The sequence below is a fragment of the Falco biarmicus genome, chromosome 2 (genome assembly GCF_023638135.1).
Source record: "Falco biarmicus isolate bFalBia1 chromosome 2, bFalBia1.pri, whole genome shotgun sequence".
Lineage (NCBI taxonomy): Eukaryota > Metazoa > Chordata > Aves > Falconiformes > Falconidae > Falco > Falco biarmicus.
The window spans coordinates 114,544,775-114,559,229 of NC_079289.1; the positions used below are offsets into that span (position 1 = coordinate 114,544,775).

A 14,455-nucleotide genomic window follows, 5' to 3' on the forward strand; every position below is an offset into this window, starting at 1 on the left:
ACGATACAGTCCTCATGGAAAAATGTGCTACTCAAAGCTCTGTGTGGCTCCTGTAGCCAACTTGATCTATACAATGGGAAATAGGAAAGCCTTCTTTATCTGATTAAACAGCCAACTTTGGCATGAAATCTCCTTTTTAATATCAACTTGCTGGAAGTGCTATGACAATAAAAATGCCATTCCCCCCCCCCCCCCCCCCCTTGTTGGGAAAGTAAAAAAATCGACACTTCCTCTATTCATGTGCATATACTGCCAGAGCGCTCTCTGACATTCTTTGAGTTTAATAATCAGATGTGATACCCTGACTGTACTTAAGGACATAACTTTTCAACTCACTATTAACTGCCAGCATCCATGCTGCATGAGGGTTTCTTCATGGTGACCTAAACTGTTGTTTCTTCTTGCTTGCTACATTGGTGTTAAATGAATTGATAATAAAATGAATCGTGTTTCAACAGCAATCGTTAAATTACAGACAGTGAAATCATCAGTTTGGGAAATTACTGTGCTTGCTTTAGTAGTGAAACATTACCTTGCACACGGAGATCTAGAAATACAGTATATTTTCTTTAAAAAATGGGAATTCTTTTTCAGCAGTTGCTTGATAAAGAACTTTCCTGTCCTTCTTTTGGCACTAAGTTGTGATATTACTGAAACAGATACATACTGTTAGTGGCTGGAGTACTGTGTTACCATGCATATTATTTTGTCCCAGAGCACTGTAGATGGTACTGTACTTAAGGCACAAACATAAAGAAACACTGTCCCAATATCCCACTTGAATAGAAAGGTGAAGGTTTGTGATGTCAGTTTCAGAATTTTCAAGGCTGTTATGGGAATGGTGTTAGGATAAGCACATTTTTGAGTCCTGAATTTCTCTTTAAAAGCGGATGTTAATTTTGAGAAATAACTTTTCCATTAACGCATACAAATTATATTTAAAAAGTAAAATAGATGGTTAACAAGAAAAGGTTTGATAAAGTTGTCTGTATAAATAAAAAAAAACCCAAAGCAGGTTAACTGGGTCTTCTTTCTTCAAAGAGCTCTAGGAATTTATTCCTAACTAATTTGAACCTGTGGTGACTTAACTCCTGAGGCTCCCTCTGCAGTCACTGTAGGTGATGACTCAGGTGGTCTTTTGTTTGTGACTTTTGTTCCAAATAGTAGGCATTAAGTATATTAAGATTACCGTGCGTAGTAAGCGCATCGTAACTTTCAAAGATTTTGTGTTTTGGGGGCTTAGGAAAGGAGATGATGCTTTTATACCCTTTTAGTTTTGATGCCTTGCTTAAAATTCTTCCCTTGCTTACCAAACACACATGTTTACTTCTGCTGCAGTGCTATGATGGAGGAAAGATTCTGGGGAGAGGAAGCACAAAGGCAGGGCAATAAGCCATCAGAAAGTGTTTGGAGGAAGATACAGCAGGAGAAAACAGGTTTGTAGGAAAAGAGTACTCTGCATACTCTTTATAAAATTATGCATCATGTGGGTGAACTTAACATCTGCGTCTCTGGTGTAGTAGAGTTACTTGCCTGCTTGTAATTGCAGAGTTTTGTTGGAGTAAATGCTTCTTCAGAGAAAAGTCACAAACTGTGAAGAAGAAATCTTAGGGTCAGTGGACTTACTCTTTTGTTATTCAGTTATCAATTAATATATGTAATCAAAAAAGAGGTAAGTGCAGGTTCAAGTAATGCAGCCTCAAGATTTTAGGCAGAGATTGATGTTTCATCTGGCTCCCCAAATTTGTGGTGTTTGCATATGCTTCTGCCTCTCAGTATTGAGTAGAAAAAACAATGATGTTTACAATAAACACTCTTTCATATGTAGACAGCAACAATTCGTTATAGAATGAGGATAATAAACATATAAAGTTGATATCTGGTCAGACTGAAGAGAAGTATCCTTGAAATGCTCTCTTTAAAGCAGTTGTCCACAGCCCTTATGGCAGAGATAACAGCATTTATTAAGTTTTGAGAGGATCACAAGGTTCCATATGTGATTTCTAGGGACGATTTCAGTTCTGAGAGCATGTAGAGCATTGTGCATGTGACAGACCTCTTTTGAGATAAAGGAACTCCCTTTACCATCATGCTTTACTAAATGCACATACGTTGTAATAGTTCTTTGATCCAGAATGAAATAAAAAATCTGGACACTATATAACTCAACTGGTTGAGCTCAGTTGGTGGGTTTGTGTTTTAATTTGTTCAGTGTCTACAACAGGGAGAAGACATACAGATTTGTTAGGAAGAACATGGAATGTTACAGATATTTTCTGTTCCAGAACCTGTGCTTGAGAAGCTGTATTGGATTTATTTCCTTTTTAGGTTTAAAAAAGATACCCTGAACACTTGACTGTTTAAATACTAGTATGATGTGCTGCTGCAGAGGCGTTTTCCTTTCATATTGCTTTCATTCAATAAGATGCGCATTTTTTCTGTATAAATGAACTCATATTCAGTAGTGCAATTGATGAATTCTCCTCCTCTTTTCTTCCTGCTGTAACACTGGCAAGCAGTTCAGTTCATCCAGGTGTCAGTGCTTTTAGTTGTGTGATCAGAATTTTCTAATGAGGGGAGGAAACGGTAAGAACTGGTTTGAAATCACTTTTCAAGTTCCAAAAAGAAAAAAGAAAGCAAAGCCATCTTAAAATTAACAGCTGGAGTATTTTATTCTTTCTGGCCTTTCAGAAGGGAAAGAATAGAGATGGATTTTTTTTTTTTTTTGGCTTGTATGAGTGAAACCTTACACAGTTTTCCTCTCATTTTTCTCTTATGTTCACCCCTCATCTTTATCATAAAATATCATAAAAATGTCATTCCTCTTCTGATGACTTTCCTCTGAGGTTTGTTTGTAGTCTGTGATGCAAACTTAGTTTGGTCAACACAATTTCTGATTATTTTCAGGTGTGTCCCCCCATCTCACTTTATTTTTGATTAATTAATTTTAATGATCTTTCTAGAAAGATTATTTTTTTTTCTTTTCCCCCTGAAGCCCAAGTAAAATGAAAACAAAAATTAAGCCATGCCAAGTGTTTGCAGGGTGCTTAGGATGGAGTAGTGCCTGCACAAGGGCATTCCAGCCCACCGGTGAATAAAAAGCTGGAGTGAGAGATGTATTGCTAGGCTTCAATTACTGTTTTCTTTTGCCAGTGGAGGGGGTGGGAGGTGGGATTGGTCACATTTAAATAATGATTTGAGTATTTTGTGGGCTCCTTTTTTTTCTGTGAAAATGTTCCTACCAGGAGTGTCAGTAAAATTCCACCCCCGCTTCTCATTTCTGTCTCATGGGTTTGAGGAAAGTCCTTAACCATCCAGGCTTGCAGGTTGATAGATGAAAAATTTTGCATCTGAAGTGATTGGCTCCTGACTTTGTGTATTGGTCGTAAGAGCATCAGATCTTCCACCTGTGATCTTGGAAGAGAGTGACTAGATCAGAATACTTGGATAAAATTCTTAGCCTGAAATACGTTGTTTTGTCTAAAAAGTACCGGGAGAGCTTGCCTCCAGCTACAGGATGCTTTGCATTCCATTTGGAGTGACTGGATTGTGTTGGCTTTAATGGGGTCCACTTGGGCAACACTGGGATATAGTGCTTCTGCTAGGCAACTCTGATTTTTATGTAGCGAGTCATTGGGTGGTTAAGGCAGATGATGGCCTTTGTGTATATAGTTTCTTTTCCTAAAAATAGTATTTTTGATGACTTTGAGCAGCAGTATTGATGTGTGTTATACTTATAACTGAGGAAAAAGTGTTTTGAAATGGGAATTGGGACAGGAAGCTGCATAATACCTGGTGTCGCTTCTAGACACACAAAAGCTCTCCAGACACAGGCTGGTCAGGTAAGGATAGATGGTACTGTTACAGAGACTTAAGCATGGGAAAAAACTGTGCTAGCCAGACTGCTTCCAGGGAGCAGAAACAAATGTTTGGCATACAAACTCTTATGACTGTTTGACTTGAAAAGGTAGTCCAAGTTTACAGTAATAAAAGCCTATTTTGTATTTATAGTGTTCTAGCAAGGAAGCTTTTTGCCCTTAGAATGTCTCTGTAGGAATAGAGAGTCTGTAAATGCATTACAAGTTGGGATTTTAAACTGGCAGCACAGTGCAAAGCCACATTTGAGTGCCAGAACTTAACATTTGCAGTAGAAACAGATTTCTGTATGCCTTTGCTGCAAAATAGGGCATGCTGGTATTTAAAACAGTAATTTCAAAATGCCCCTTCCCTGGGTTTTCAGATGATGGCAGTTAGATCACCTTTCAATTGAGTAGTAGTTGAAAGGTACTCTTTACCTTTCTGAAGTCTCGAATGTGAAACTAATACAGCAAGAATGCACTCTGCTTGTTAGAGGAGTTTTATCAGTATGACATGCTTTAATTCAAGGTAAAACTGAATGGACAAATATTGAGAAATGGCATTGCACTTCCTAACTTTCTTGCCGAGAACCCCGCTGTTCCGTCTCAAGGCTACCATAATCAATAATCCTCGTGTGCAAAGGAGAAGAAATGAGTACTCCTTCTGGACTCTTCTTCTGTTTGATGGAGTGTCAGCTGTTCTGTGGAAAGACTGCTTGCCCTTATCCAACAAATATCTTTAGTGTGCTGTTTAACAGCAACTGAGGGGAAATTATATCACAAGGTAAAGAATTGTCCTTCTGTGAAGTAGCCATAGTTCCGGTTGCTTTGTTTCATTTCAGAATGGGGAATGCCATTATAAAACTTGGACAGCTTTGGCTTCCATCAGCACTATGAAACGAACACATCTAATCCAGCAACAATACTAAGTACGCAGTTGCTCTTCACCTGAAAGGAGGATGTGTTTTTAGCTGTAGTATCTCAAATAAATGATACTGCGACAGTAACAGAGTGTCTAGAAATGCTATTGTAATTAATTCGCAGTTTAAAACTTACTTTTGCATGTACATCTTGGGGAACAGCATGTTCGATCATCAGGATTCTGGTGAAACTTGAAGGTTTGTATGAATGAAAGAATAAAAGCTGGAACGGGGATGAATAGGGATGGTTAAAGATTCCTTTGTAGCACTGTACAGCAGCCCTACGCCATGAAAAGAGGCTGGATGTTAACTTTTCCAAACCAGAAGTTTGGTGTGCTTGTGGAAATTTGCTGAAAGCAGAAAAATTCAGTCTTTCAAAGGGGCATGATAAAGCCAAGGTCTTAGCATTGTCTTTCTGCTTTCCAAGTCGGATGCTTCCAGGTCTTTGAGCTTTGATCTTGGAGCCAGCAACAGAGAGGCACTGTCTATTGCAGGAGCATTGCAATTCTTGGCATCTAGCCACCATCACCAAATTTTAATTTTATTGTTGGTTGGGGATTCTTTTGTCTCAACTGCAATTCCTTGAGGGGGTAGTTTCCTAAATATTAGCAGATTTTTGCCCTTTTCAGTTGAACAAAATTCTGCCCTGAGGTGCTGCTGTTTCTTCCCTACATTAAGGCTGCATGCATTTAGGTTGCGCATATTCAGCTAAAGGTATTTCATAGACATAACTCTTCCTACATCAAGGAAAGGTTGCATGCGTTTACTTTGCACATATTCAGCTAAAGGTATTCATATACATAACGTGCTCGCTGTTTAAGGTTTTGGATATTGTGAGATAAGAAATAAGAAAACCAGTTCAGTGGGATAAATACCATGTTGTTAACTGAGAAGCAAAGAAATAAGATACAGAATATGTATTAAAAGAAGTGGTTTGCCCTGTTGTTTTGGCAACAAACTTGTGTTTTGACAGAGCAAGGGAAAATTTGAGATGCTAGGTTCCACAGCAAAGGAAAACATGAAACGAAATTAAAAAAAATTTGTTAAAATTAAGGGTTTATTACAAAGTCAAATAATAGTATGCTGCTTTTAAATATGTTAATGAGTAAATTCAGAGAACTGAGGTTAGGACTTCAGAGGTTTTTCACTGGTTTATACTGCCTCCAAATGGCATTTTAAGCATCCTAGCTTACATGTTCCTCAGTTTCTCAAGTTGTAAGGTTTTTATTTGCTTTCACTTCTTTCAAGTACAAACAAAAAGACAAAAAAAACCTGCAATCATTAGATAAAATATACTGAATAAATGTTCAGTCATAGATAATTTTTGTCTTTCTTCCCCTAATATTTCAGTTGAGTATTGCTTGAGTAAGTAATCCCTACTATTGTCCCCTGATAAAAGATGCTTCTGACAGGATATGGCTCAGTACACAAAGGTATGTCCTTTTACTTTTCCTGCCCAAGAAATAGCAAGTGTCTTAAATTTAATTTTTAATTCAGATTTTTTTCATCTGAATCCCCAGTCTGCTTTATATTATTCAATATTCGATTTGTAGTTTTCACAGTCTTATTCAAGCTACAATAACCCTTTGCAGGATTTGGCTTTTATTACACTGTTTGTTCATGCTTTGGTCTTCCCATTGCTGTCAGATATCTGCATTGTGCTATTCAGTTAGCTTTGGATAGTTCTCTTGGATATTTTGGAGCTCACTGACACTTAAAGTTCACAGATGTAGTAATTGAGCACTGATGACAGGAATCTTTTGTTTTGAATTATCAAAATTAAGAATAGAAGAGTATGGCTATCAAGAAAGCTTTGGCTCTGTTATGTCAGATTCCTGAAAAAGAAATGCCCTACGGATAGAAAAGCTATTGTAGCAGCATGCTTTTCTGACTGAATTAATAGTAAATGCTCTTAAAAGCATCCTTCGTTATTAACCCAAATCAGTTACTAATACATGGGGATAGCTAAGTGAAGAGTCAGTAACAGTGAATTGTGAAAGGTAAGCACTTGGCAGAAGTACTTGAGGAACACTTTTCCTAGGTGGCATTTGTAAACTGCCTGGTAGGAGTTGCTGCTTTTGTGAAGCAATCATCATGTATCTGCGATACCTTCATCAGCTGCTGCTAAAATAAAGGTGATGTTAAATGTCTGCTATTGCCATTTCAGTATAGTAAAACAAGGTTGAATAAATCGAGAGGAAATGAGTCAGTCTTTGTTTAAACACCCATTAGTGCATGGTGCAAAAAGCCTTGTCATGAGGGAAGTTGTTCCTTCTACTCTAATTTCCTTTATAAATCACCTGGCTTCTCTAAAATAAGCATGAAGGGTGTTGTTAGTTGCCATGGAAGTTGTGTCATGCCAAGACAAGAGGTAGACTCTTCTGGTAGAGTAATTTTAAAGGAGGTATCAGGGAGATAGTGTTCTTCTGGTGCAAAAAATAGAATGTGGTGTTATCAAGATGTGGTCAAACAATATATAGTTTTTATAGTGCCATTTAACTGAAGCTTTTGAATTACGCTGAAGCTGTAGGTCTCAAGGCTACCGTTTTCATAAGCTTTATTTGACTGTGTGAGATAAGGATGTGGTTCCTTGGTTTTCTGCCTTATCAGATTTGGGAAGTTTATGTAAACTCAGCAGAGTTTGAGGCTACTTGATAGCTTGTGCTCTATGTGGACTACACCGTACCTGATTTGGGGGACAGAAGCGCTATCTAATCCGATCTCTGTGTAAGCGGCAGTGTGTCCATCTCACTCAAACAATAGCTTCTCTTTTTCCAACAGCAGCAGCTGCTGAGAGAGGAGGATAGGGAGGCCAAAACCAGGAGGGCTTACCGTCACAGTGCTGGAGATGGGTGGCACTGTTGGCTTAGGGAGAGCTCACACAGCAGCTGCCCAGCGTTCTTGTGCTTCCTTAGCATCAGTAGCAAGTCTGTCTCTGGGTAAGAATATGCACGTAAGAGAAGCTGAGCTGCCTAGGCAGCATTTCCTTCTTTAAGAAACATTCTTACCTTATGGAAAAAGTTGCAAAGATGGGAATAGCTATTGGCCACTTGTTCAAACACAGTGGTTTTTACATTGACTTTGGAACTGACAAATCCTGCAAGAAGAAATAACTGACTTAATATCGCTGCAGAATCCCATGATCATTCAGGACTTGCTAATTAACAAAGCGCCCAGAAAATGGAAGCAGGTAGAGCAAGTGTAAGTGTGTTTTTGTTCCACTGCAAAGAAGGGCAGATTATATCCCTCAAATATGCCTCCATGGAAGAATCTGTTTTATAAAAATGTAGTGAGAGTGGGTGGAAAAGACATGCAGATATGACATCTATCAGGTAAACTCAGTTTGACACAGGCATGTATATAAATATTTAGGGGTACTGAAAGTAAACAGTGATAGAACTTGTCGTGTTACAGGGTTGTGTCCCAACCAAGCTGAGGGATTTGTACTTTGGGGTTTGATGAAGGTGTCACTTTTTTTTTCTTTTGATGGTGTGTTGTTTTGTGTAGTGTGGTTTTTTTTGTGTGTGTTTTTTTTTTTTTTTACAATGGTTTTTATCTATATGATGGCTCTTAAATCCTGCAGAAATGTTACCTCTAGTGCAGTTTCATGTTACAGTTTATCTGATATTTGGCCCCTGCTGAAGGGGATCTCCTTGCCTTCGACTGTTAGTTTTCATACTGTCGCTCCCCAAGTGTTTTGTTTTGTAACTGAACAATTAAAATGTAACTGGTTTAATTTGCTGATTGAGTGGGAATATGTCCCTCTTTTCAGGGTTGGTTTTCTTCTTCTGTATCAACTAGGGGAAGCAGTGGGACCATTTGCTCTTGGGGAAATCTTGTCCCTTCACTTCATCCTTATGCAGCTAACTCACAGCCCGGCTTAATCTGTTTTGGGACGCAGTGGCACCAGTATGATGGCCAGCTCTGTGGTGCCTTTTTTTTTTTTTTTTTGTAGACTGACACAAGTGTGGGTCGCTGCTGAGCAGGCGGGGGATCTCATGTTTCCATGCCCATCCAGTATTCCTTTTATTTTTGCTGACACCCACCCACCACCAGGCTTCTGTTAGATTGATTCTTGCTGCCACTTGCTAGGCAAGCGCAGTGGTAAGGTCAAGCGTACAGACATCAGGAGAGGGTGGAAAGTCCAGAACTTTGTGTAATAACCCATATTTACTTCAGCTTAGCATGGTGCTGTTCCTGGTCTGCTTGAGGTTCTCTCTAAAGAAGCAATCTGGTATTAGTGAAGTAGCTTTGGAATGAAGAAATGTTTTGCCTGATTGCTTCCAGTTCTGGTTTGATTTTGTAATTTTGCTTTTTCTACAGACACCAGCAGGAAGGAAGCCTAGAGTTCATGCTCATTCATCTTTTTGGGGCTGTGGTTTGATTAGGAAAGAATATTAGAAAAGAGGATGAGAATGTGGAGGCAGGATGATTATTGCTATTTTTTACTACTTACAGTCTAGTGTAGGTTTGAAATCTGATGTATCTTAAAGTAAAATAAAAAAAATCAGAGCAATTACCTGTTTTTGGTAGCGTGGCAACATTTCTGCAGACATTCACTGAAATATTCCCAGTGGACATGCACAATTAAGGGAAGTAAGTAGTTTAAAATGAAATACATAATCTACATAGTGACTTCTAGAATAGAAAGCCTCTAAGTGGACAGTTGATTGCTGTGCGCATCACAGGAGAAGGAAGACTGTATGAAAGCTATTTATACAATATACATATTCCCCATCTGAAAGCTAAGTGAGCATATGCCTGGAAGCTGCACTAACAAAATAAACAAATGAGATTTCTTTTTAACTTTAAAATAATACAGCTGCTGCCTCCAGTCAGTGTCATGATGAATGACTTCTCTTTTGTGATCTGTATGCTGGATTAATGCAGTATATTTTATTTGGGTTGCTTTATAAGCTATTTCTCAATGACTGCTTCAAGTGTGGTATATGACTATACTCTGCTTGTTGCCCCAAATATTAAGTGATATCTGCACTCTAGAAGTCTTTTCTTCAGAAGCTGTGGGTGACACATTTTTCTCCAGCGTGCATGTGATAAAATGATTTAGGACCAGTCTACCGGATGAGTGGTTTGACTCTTACATCAGTCAATACCATCATGATAGGTATTGGTTGTCTAGTATTTGGTATTTTCTGTCCATATACTTGAAATTTTCTGCTCTGTAAAACTAGTTTTTCCATCTTACTTTTGGCTGAGAATTATCAGAAATTGGTTGTTGGAACTATTTGGCTTAAGCCAGAAGAAAGGTTTTATACAAACTGAATTTTTTTTCAGGAGAGAGTTAATTTTTAACTTTGCTTCTGAAGTAGTGGAGTGCCTTTGTTTCCAGTTTCCTGATTAACTTTCTAATCTGTTGATTGATTTTGACCAATTTGACAGGCAGGTAGGTGTATTTAGAATTTTTTCTGAAAGTTCCATGAAATTGAGCCAGAGGAGGAGAGGGATCCTAGGAATGTTCTGAGAAGAAGGTGACTGTAAGATGGACTCGTATATAGGCTTTGAAGAGTTAACCTAAATAAACTCAGCCTTAGAAATGTCCCAAACATAAGAAAAACTTTGGTTAAATATAATATATGAAAACTTAGCGGATGAGCCAGTTCACAGAATGGCATGTTTAAGATGGTCAGAACTCTGGGTTTTGGCAGAATAAAGGTAATTTTTGTTTGTGTGTGTTTTCTTAAATTGATGAGAATTCCTGGAAATGGCCAGAAGCCTCTGTAGTCATTAATATATTTGATTTGCCATCTGTAGGAGCTTAAATGCAGTCCAGCATCACCAGATACTTGTGACTGCAGTTCTCAGGTATGTGTGAGACTTTTGGGTGGCAAAGGTAAACTTCCTCTTGCAAATAAACAGGTGTGGTGTGGGGGCAAACAAGTCCCAAGAGAAGGCAGCAGCATCTTTGGATTCAACTCTTCTACCCAAAGTTACGTTAGTAGTGATCTCAAGTATTTTACATTTCTATAATTAATACCTCAGAAGTATTCCAGTGCTGTCTGCTTTATATGGCTGTAACACTGTCACTATTCAAAGTGTTTTATAAATTTAATTAATACTCAAAGACACTTCTGGTGCACAAAACAGATTGAATTTTTATCTTCAGTTACTTAACTTCCTCTGTAAGGGCTTTACTTCCATAGTTTTTGCTTCTACTCAGTATCTATAATCTGAAATTCATTCAGTGTGGCTTGTAAAGTTGACGTAATAGGTACAGGTTTTGTAATTCTCTAGTGGAATTCCTTCAATTTTTTTTTAAAAACACAATTACTTCTGAAAACACAGCTCTTAATAATAGAAAATAAGGTTGTGGAAAAAAACCCAACATTTCTACTAATTATATTTCATGGTGTTTCCCAAGTTACCTTAAAGGTAGTGTAATAGTTCATAAATATGCTGCCAATGTGAGACAAACCTCTTTATGAAGGATAGTAACAACTATATTAACAACTAATTGCTGTGTCAGTGGCTGCACTGGCAATCTGCTGAAGACTTATTTGCTTCTCAGTTTATAAGCCAGTGTTTTTGTATAATTTGCATAACCTAGTTGTGTATTTGGACTTTTAAATTAACCTTGTGCAGGCTTAGTAAAGTATATATCCTTAAAAATGGATGTACTTTATAGTCCTATTTGAAAAAGCAGGAAATTTGGATTAAGTTAGGGAATTAATTTAAAAATTTTGATTTTTTTGGTACCTTTTTTGTTCAGATAAAGAAAAGATTGTTCTCAAATTAGAATAGTAAAGTAAAAGAGCATTATCAAGTAGGAAAGTTACATCATGGATTTACAGTTATATTCTGTACTCTGGAAGTCGTGTGCTAGAGGCAGAAGCTTATGTTGTGGGAATATGTAAATCAGGACAGGCGGGTTAATTGTTGATAAGGGACAGCTTTAGATCCTTATGTATTAAAAATCTTACTGAATCAACTTAAACCAATTATTAATAATTTAGTGTGATATGAACACATAAATCTCTCTACATTTTGCAGTTTCATGTTCTATTATGAATAGTGTTGACAAACATTTTCAGTATATACATCATAGATAAAGATCCACAAAGGAATATATAAATTATATGTGAATAGTCGATGCACAGTATTGAGGGGAGGAGGTGGTCTAGCAGAAGAAAAAAGATGCTTGAGAAAAGTGCGGCCTGCAGTTATGAATTATTTCATATAAATATCGCCTATGGCATGGATATTTAAAGAGGGTGAAAAGCCGAATATATTACAAGAACTAATATTAACTGCTGTTAGCGAGCTATCGGAGCATGCTCAAGCAATTCAGAGAGGAGGGGACTGAACTTGGAAGCCTGTCTCAGATACACCCTAGCTTTTTTTCTTTAGATAACCAAGTTCAAGCCACTTTGTCTTTTAAAGAATTAATGTGTTGATTCTTGTTGTTGTAAGTAGCGTTAAAGAATTTTTCAGAAAATTGTGATTTTTGAACCGTTTGCATAGAGCAGCCTTGCATTGCACTGAGGGATGTGGTCGGTATTCATCTGTGAGCTCGCCCCTCAGATGGCGCTGGCTGTTCCGATGCTCTTGTGCGGCGGTCCAAGCAGGAATCGCTGTGCTGGGAATTCTGATGGGGCTGTATAGAAGATGTATGCCTTTCAGGTGACTGCTGGAAACCAGGTGTTTTTGATAAGATTTTGATAAATGTATTGGGATCTATTGAGAATAAGATTTAACATGAAAATAAATAAAAAGCACCCAGGGGAGTAATTCTATTTTATTTATATTCTGTAGCTCAGAGAGATTTATTTTTTCAAAATTTGTGTTCTGTTCCTTTCTTCTGGCTTTCTTAATAAGAGCATTGGACAATTTATCCCCATGATGAAATTATATGAAATGTTTTCTGCCCTTTTTTTGAATCTAAAACCTTCAGCAATGCATACAGCACAACTGAATTTTCAAAGGAAAACTCTTTGAAGTCCTTTTTTCTTTTTTCTTTCTTTGTGTCTCTGTCTCCCCCTTTCTCCATCTCTCCCCCCTCCTTCTCTCTGTCTGTCAAGTTCAAGAGCAGCTCAGATGCCATGAATTAAGTGAAGCACAAAAGGGGAAAAGGAGACCCTTTTGAAGAACAAAGGCCTCCCATTAGGCTGCCGTGTTCTTTCTCTGACCAAAATTGCTCCCTACATGGTTTTTATTGCTGTCCACATGCTTGGCACATAAGGTAAATACAGTAGGACCCTCGTTACCTCACACTCTTGCTTCCTCTTCCCTCTTCAATAAATGTTTTGTCTCTTTGATGTCCCTAGTAATTCTTACGCTGATTGTTCCCACCCTCATAAAAGCCCCAGGGGTAGTCATGGTGGTGGATAGCATTAGATACTGTGTAAATGCTTCCAGAAAAGAAGACAAACTGCAGCCAAAGAATTTATTTCAGGTGGAAGAGAATGGGAAGGAAATACAGATGTTTTCTTCTCAACATGTTGCCTCTGTGCCCCAGCTACACATCTCGGGGAAGTTCATCATTTCTTCCTGTTTGTTTCAAAAAACAAGCTAGGAAATAGATCTAAATCAAGAGTTATGAGGAAGTGTATGCCACAAGACTTTAAAGCTATAGAAATCTTTTCTTTAAGCCTTCTTGATTATTTATTTCTCTTTGTTTTGGAGAACTCTCTGTTCCAGAGTTTGGGTGAAAAGTACCAGCTACTGAGGTTCAGACCAAGACAGATTTAAAATATGGACTTTCTAGTGTGCATCTTTTAAAAAGAAATCAATCAGGCCCTTCTTACTGAAGAGAAGCATAAAAATAGCACTGAAATGTATGCATGCATATAAAAACCCTGAAACCATGGTAAAACACCGTATCTTAAACCTAAAATTGCACCTAAACTTTTTAGTAATTAAATGAGAAAATTTGCTAATAGTGTGAAAGACATTTTTTTGGGGGAGTTGATTTTTATGGCGTAGTTTTCTTGAACAGTGAAAGTAATTGATCTGGAATAGCATAATTCATGCCTAAGTTGTCTGGAAATTTGTAAAGCGTACAATTATTTCTTGGAATTTGGAATTTATGTTCTCCCAGCTTATACTCATTTCCAAATAAATGATTTTCAAGGATTTCTATTTGGTTTGGTATTTGTGGTTGCTTTTGTATTCTAGTTCTGCATTTTCACTGACGTGAAGTATTTTTATTAGCATGTGTAACACAGTTAAGTATGTAAAGATTAACAAAATGTCCCCCACTATTTTTATTTTTTGGCACTGCTTAATGCTACCACCTCACCTCCTGGAGTATATGCTCATAAAAGCCATATACTGTTATGAGCATAGTAATTCCAGAGAAAATGTCAACAAGGCTACTTAAAGAAATAACAATGACTCACTAGTCTTTCTTGTGGATTACAATGCAAGAAAAATCCACCCTGAAATCTGACTTTTCATGGCAAATTTGATGACCATCTCTCTACCCCTCCACTTCCCGTTGATCACGTTGCATAAGAAATTTTTACAATAAATTTTATTGATTGTAATCACATTTTTATTCAGTTTGTGTATATGCAAGGTTTTACACACCCACTTCCCTGCAAAGGTATTAAACTCACTTCCCCATCCACTTGTAATTGGCCTACTTGGCTTCCTGCTGTGTGTGTGGGTAGGTGATGCTGGCATTTAATGAACTTTCAGTGTATAATTGGCTTATTTTGA

At 37.6% G+C, this 14,455-nt stretch overlaps 1 protein-coding gene across 11 annotated transcripts in view; it reads left to right on the plus strand.

Annotated features, from left to right (window-relative positions):
* POU2F1 (POU class 2 homeobox 1) overlaps window positions 1-14,455 on the plus strand; it is a 123,034-nt gene that overhangs the window by 16,517 nt on the left and 92,062 nt on the right. For 9 of the 11 annotated variants that reach the window (XR_008820333.1, XR_008820331.1, XR_008820332.1 and 6 more), the window contains exon 1: window positions 1,331-1,436. The exons of the other annotated variants lie outside the window; for them this stretch is intronic. Coding sequence is in view for 5 of the 9 variants with exons in the window: in XM_056329325.1 (XP_056185300.1) it covers window positions 1,343-1,436 (94 nt within the window). In the remaining 4 variants the exon portion in view is untranslated. Of the gene's footprint in view, window positions 1-1,330; window positions 1,437-14,455 lie in introns of those variants that run through there. 11 annotated transcript variants of the gene reach the window in all.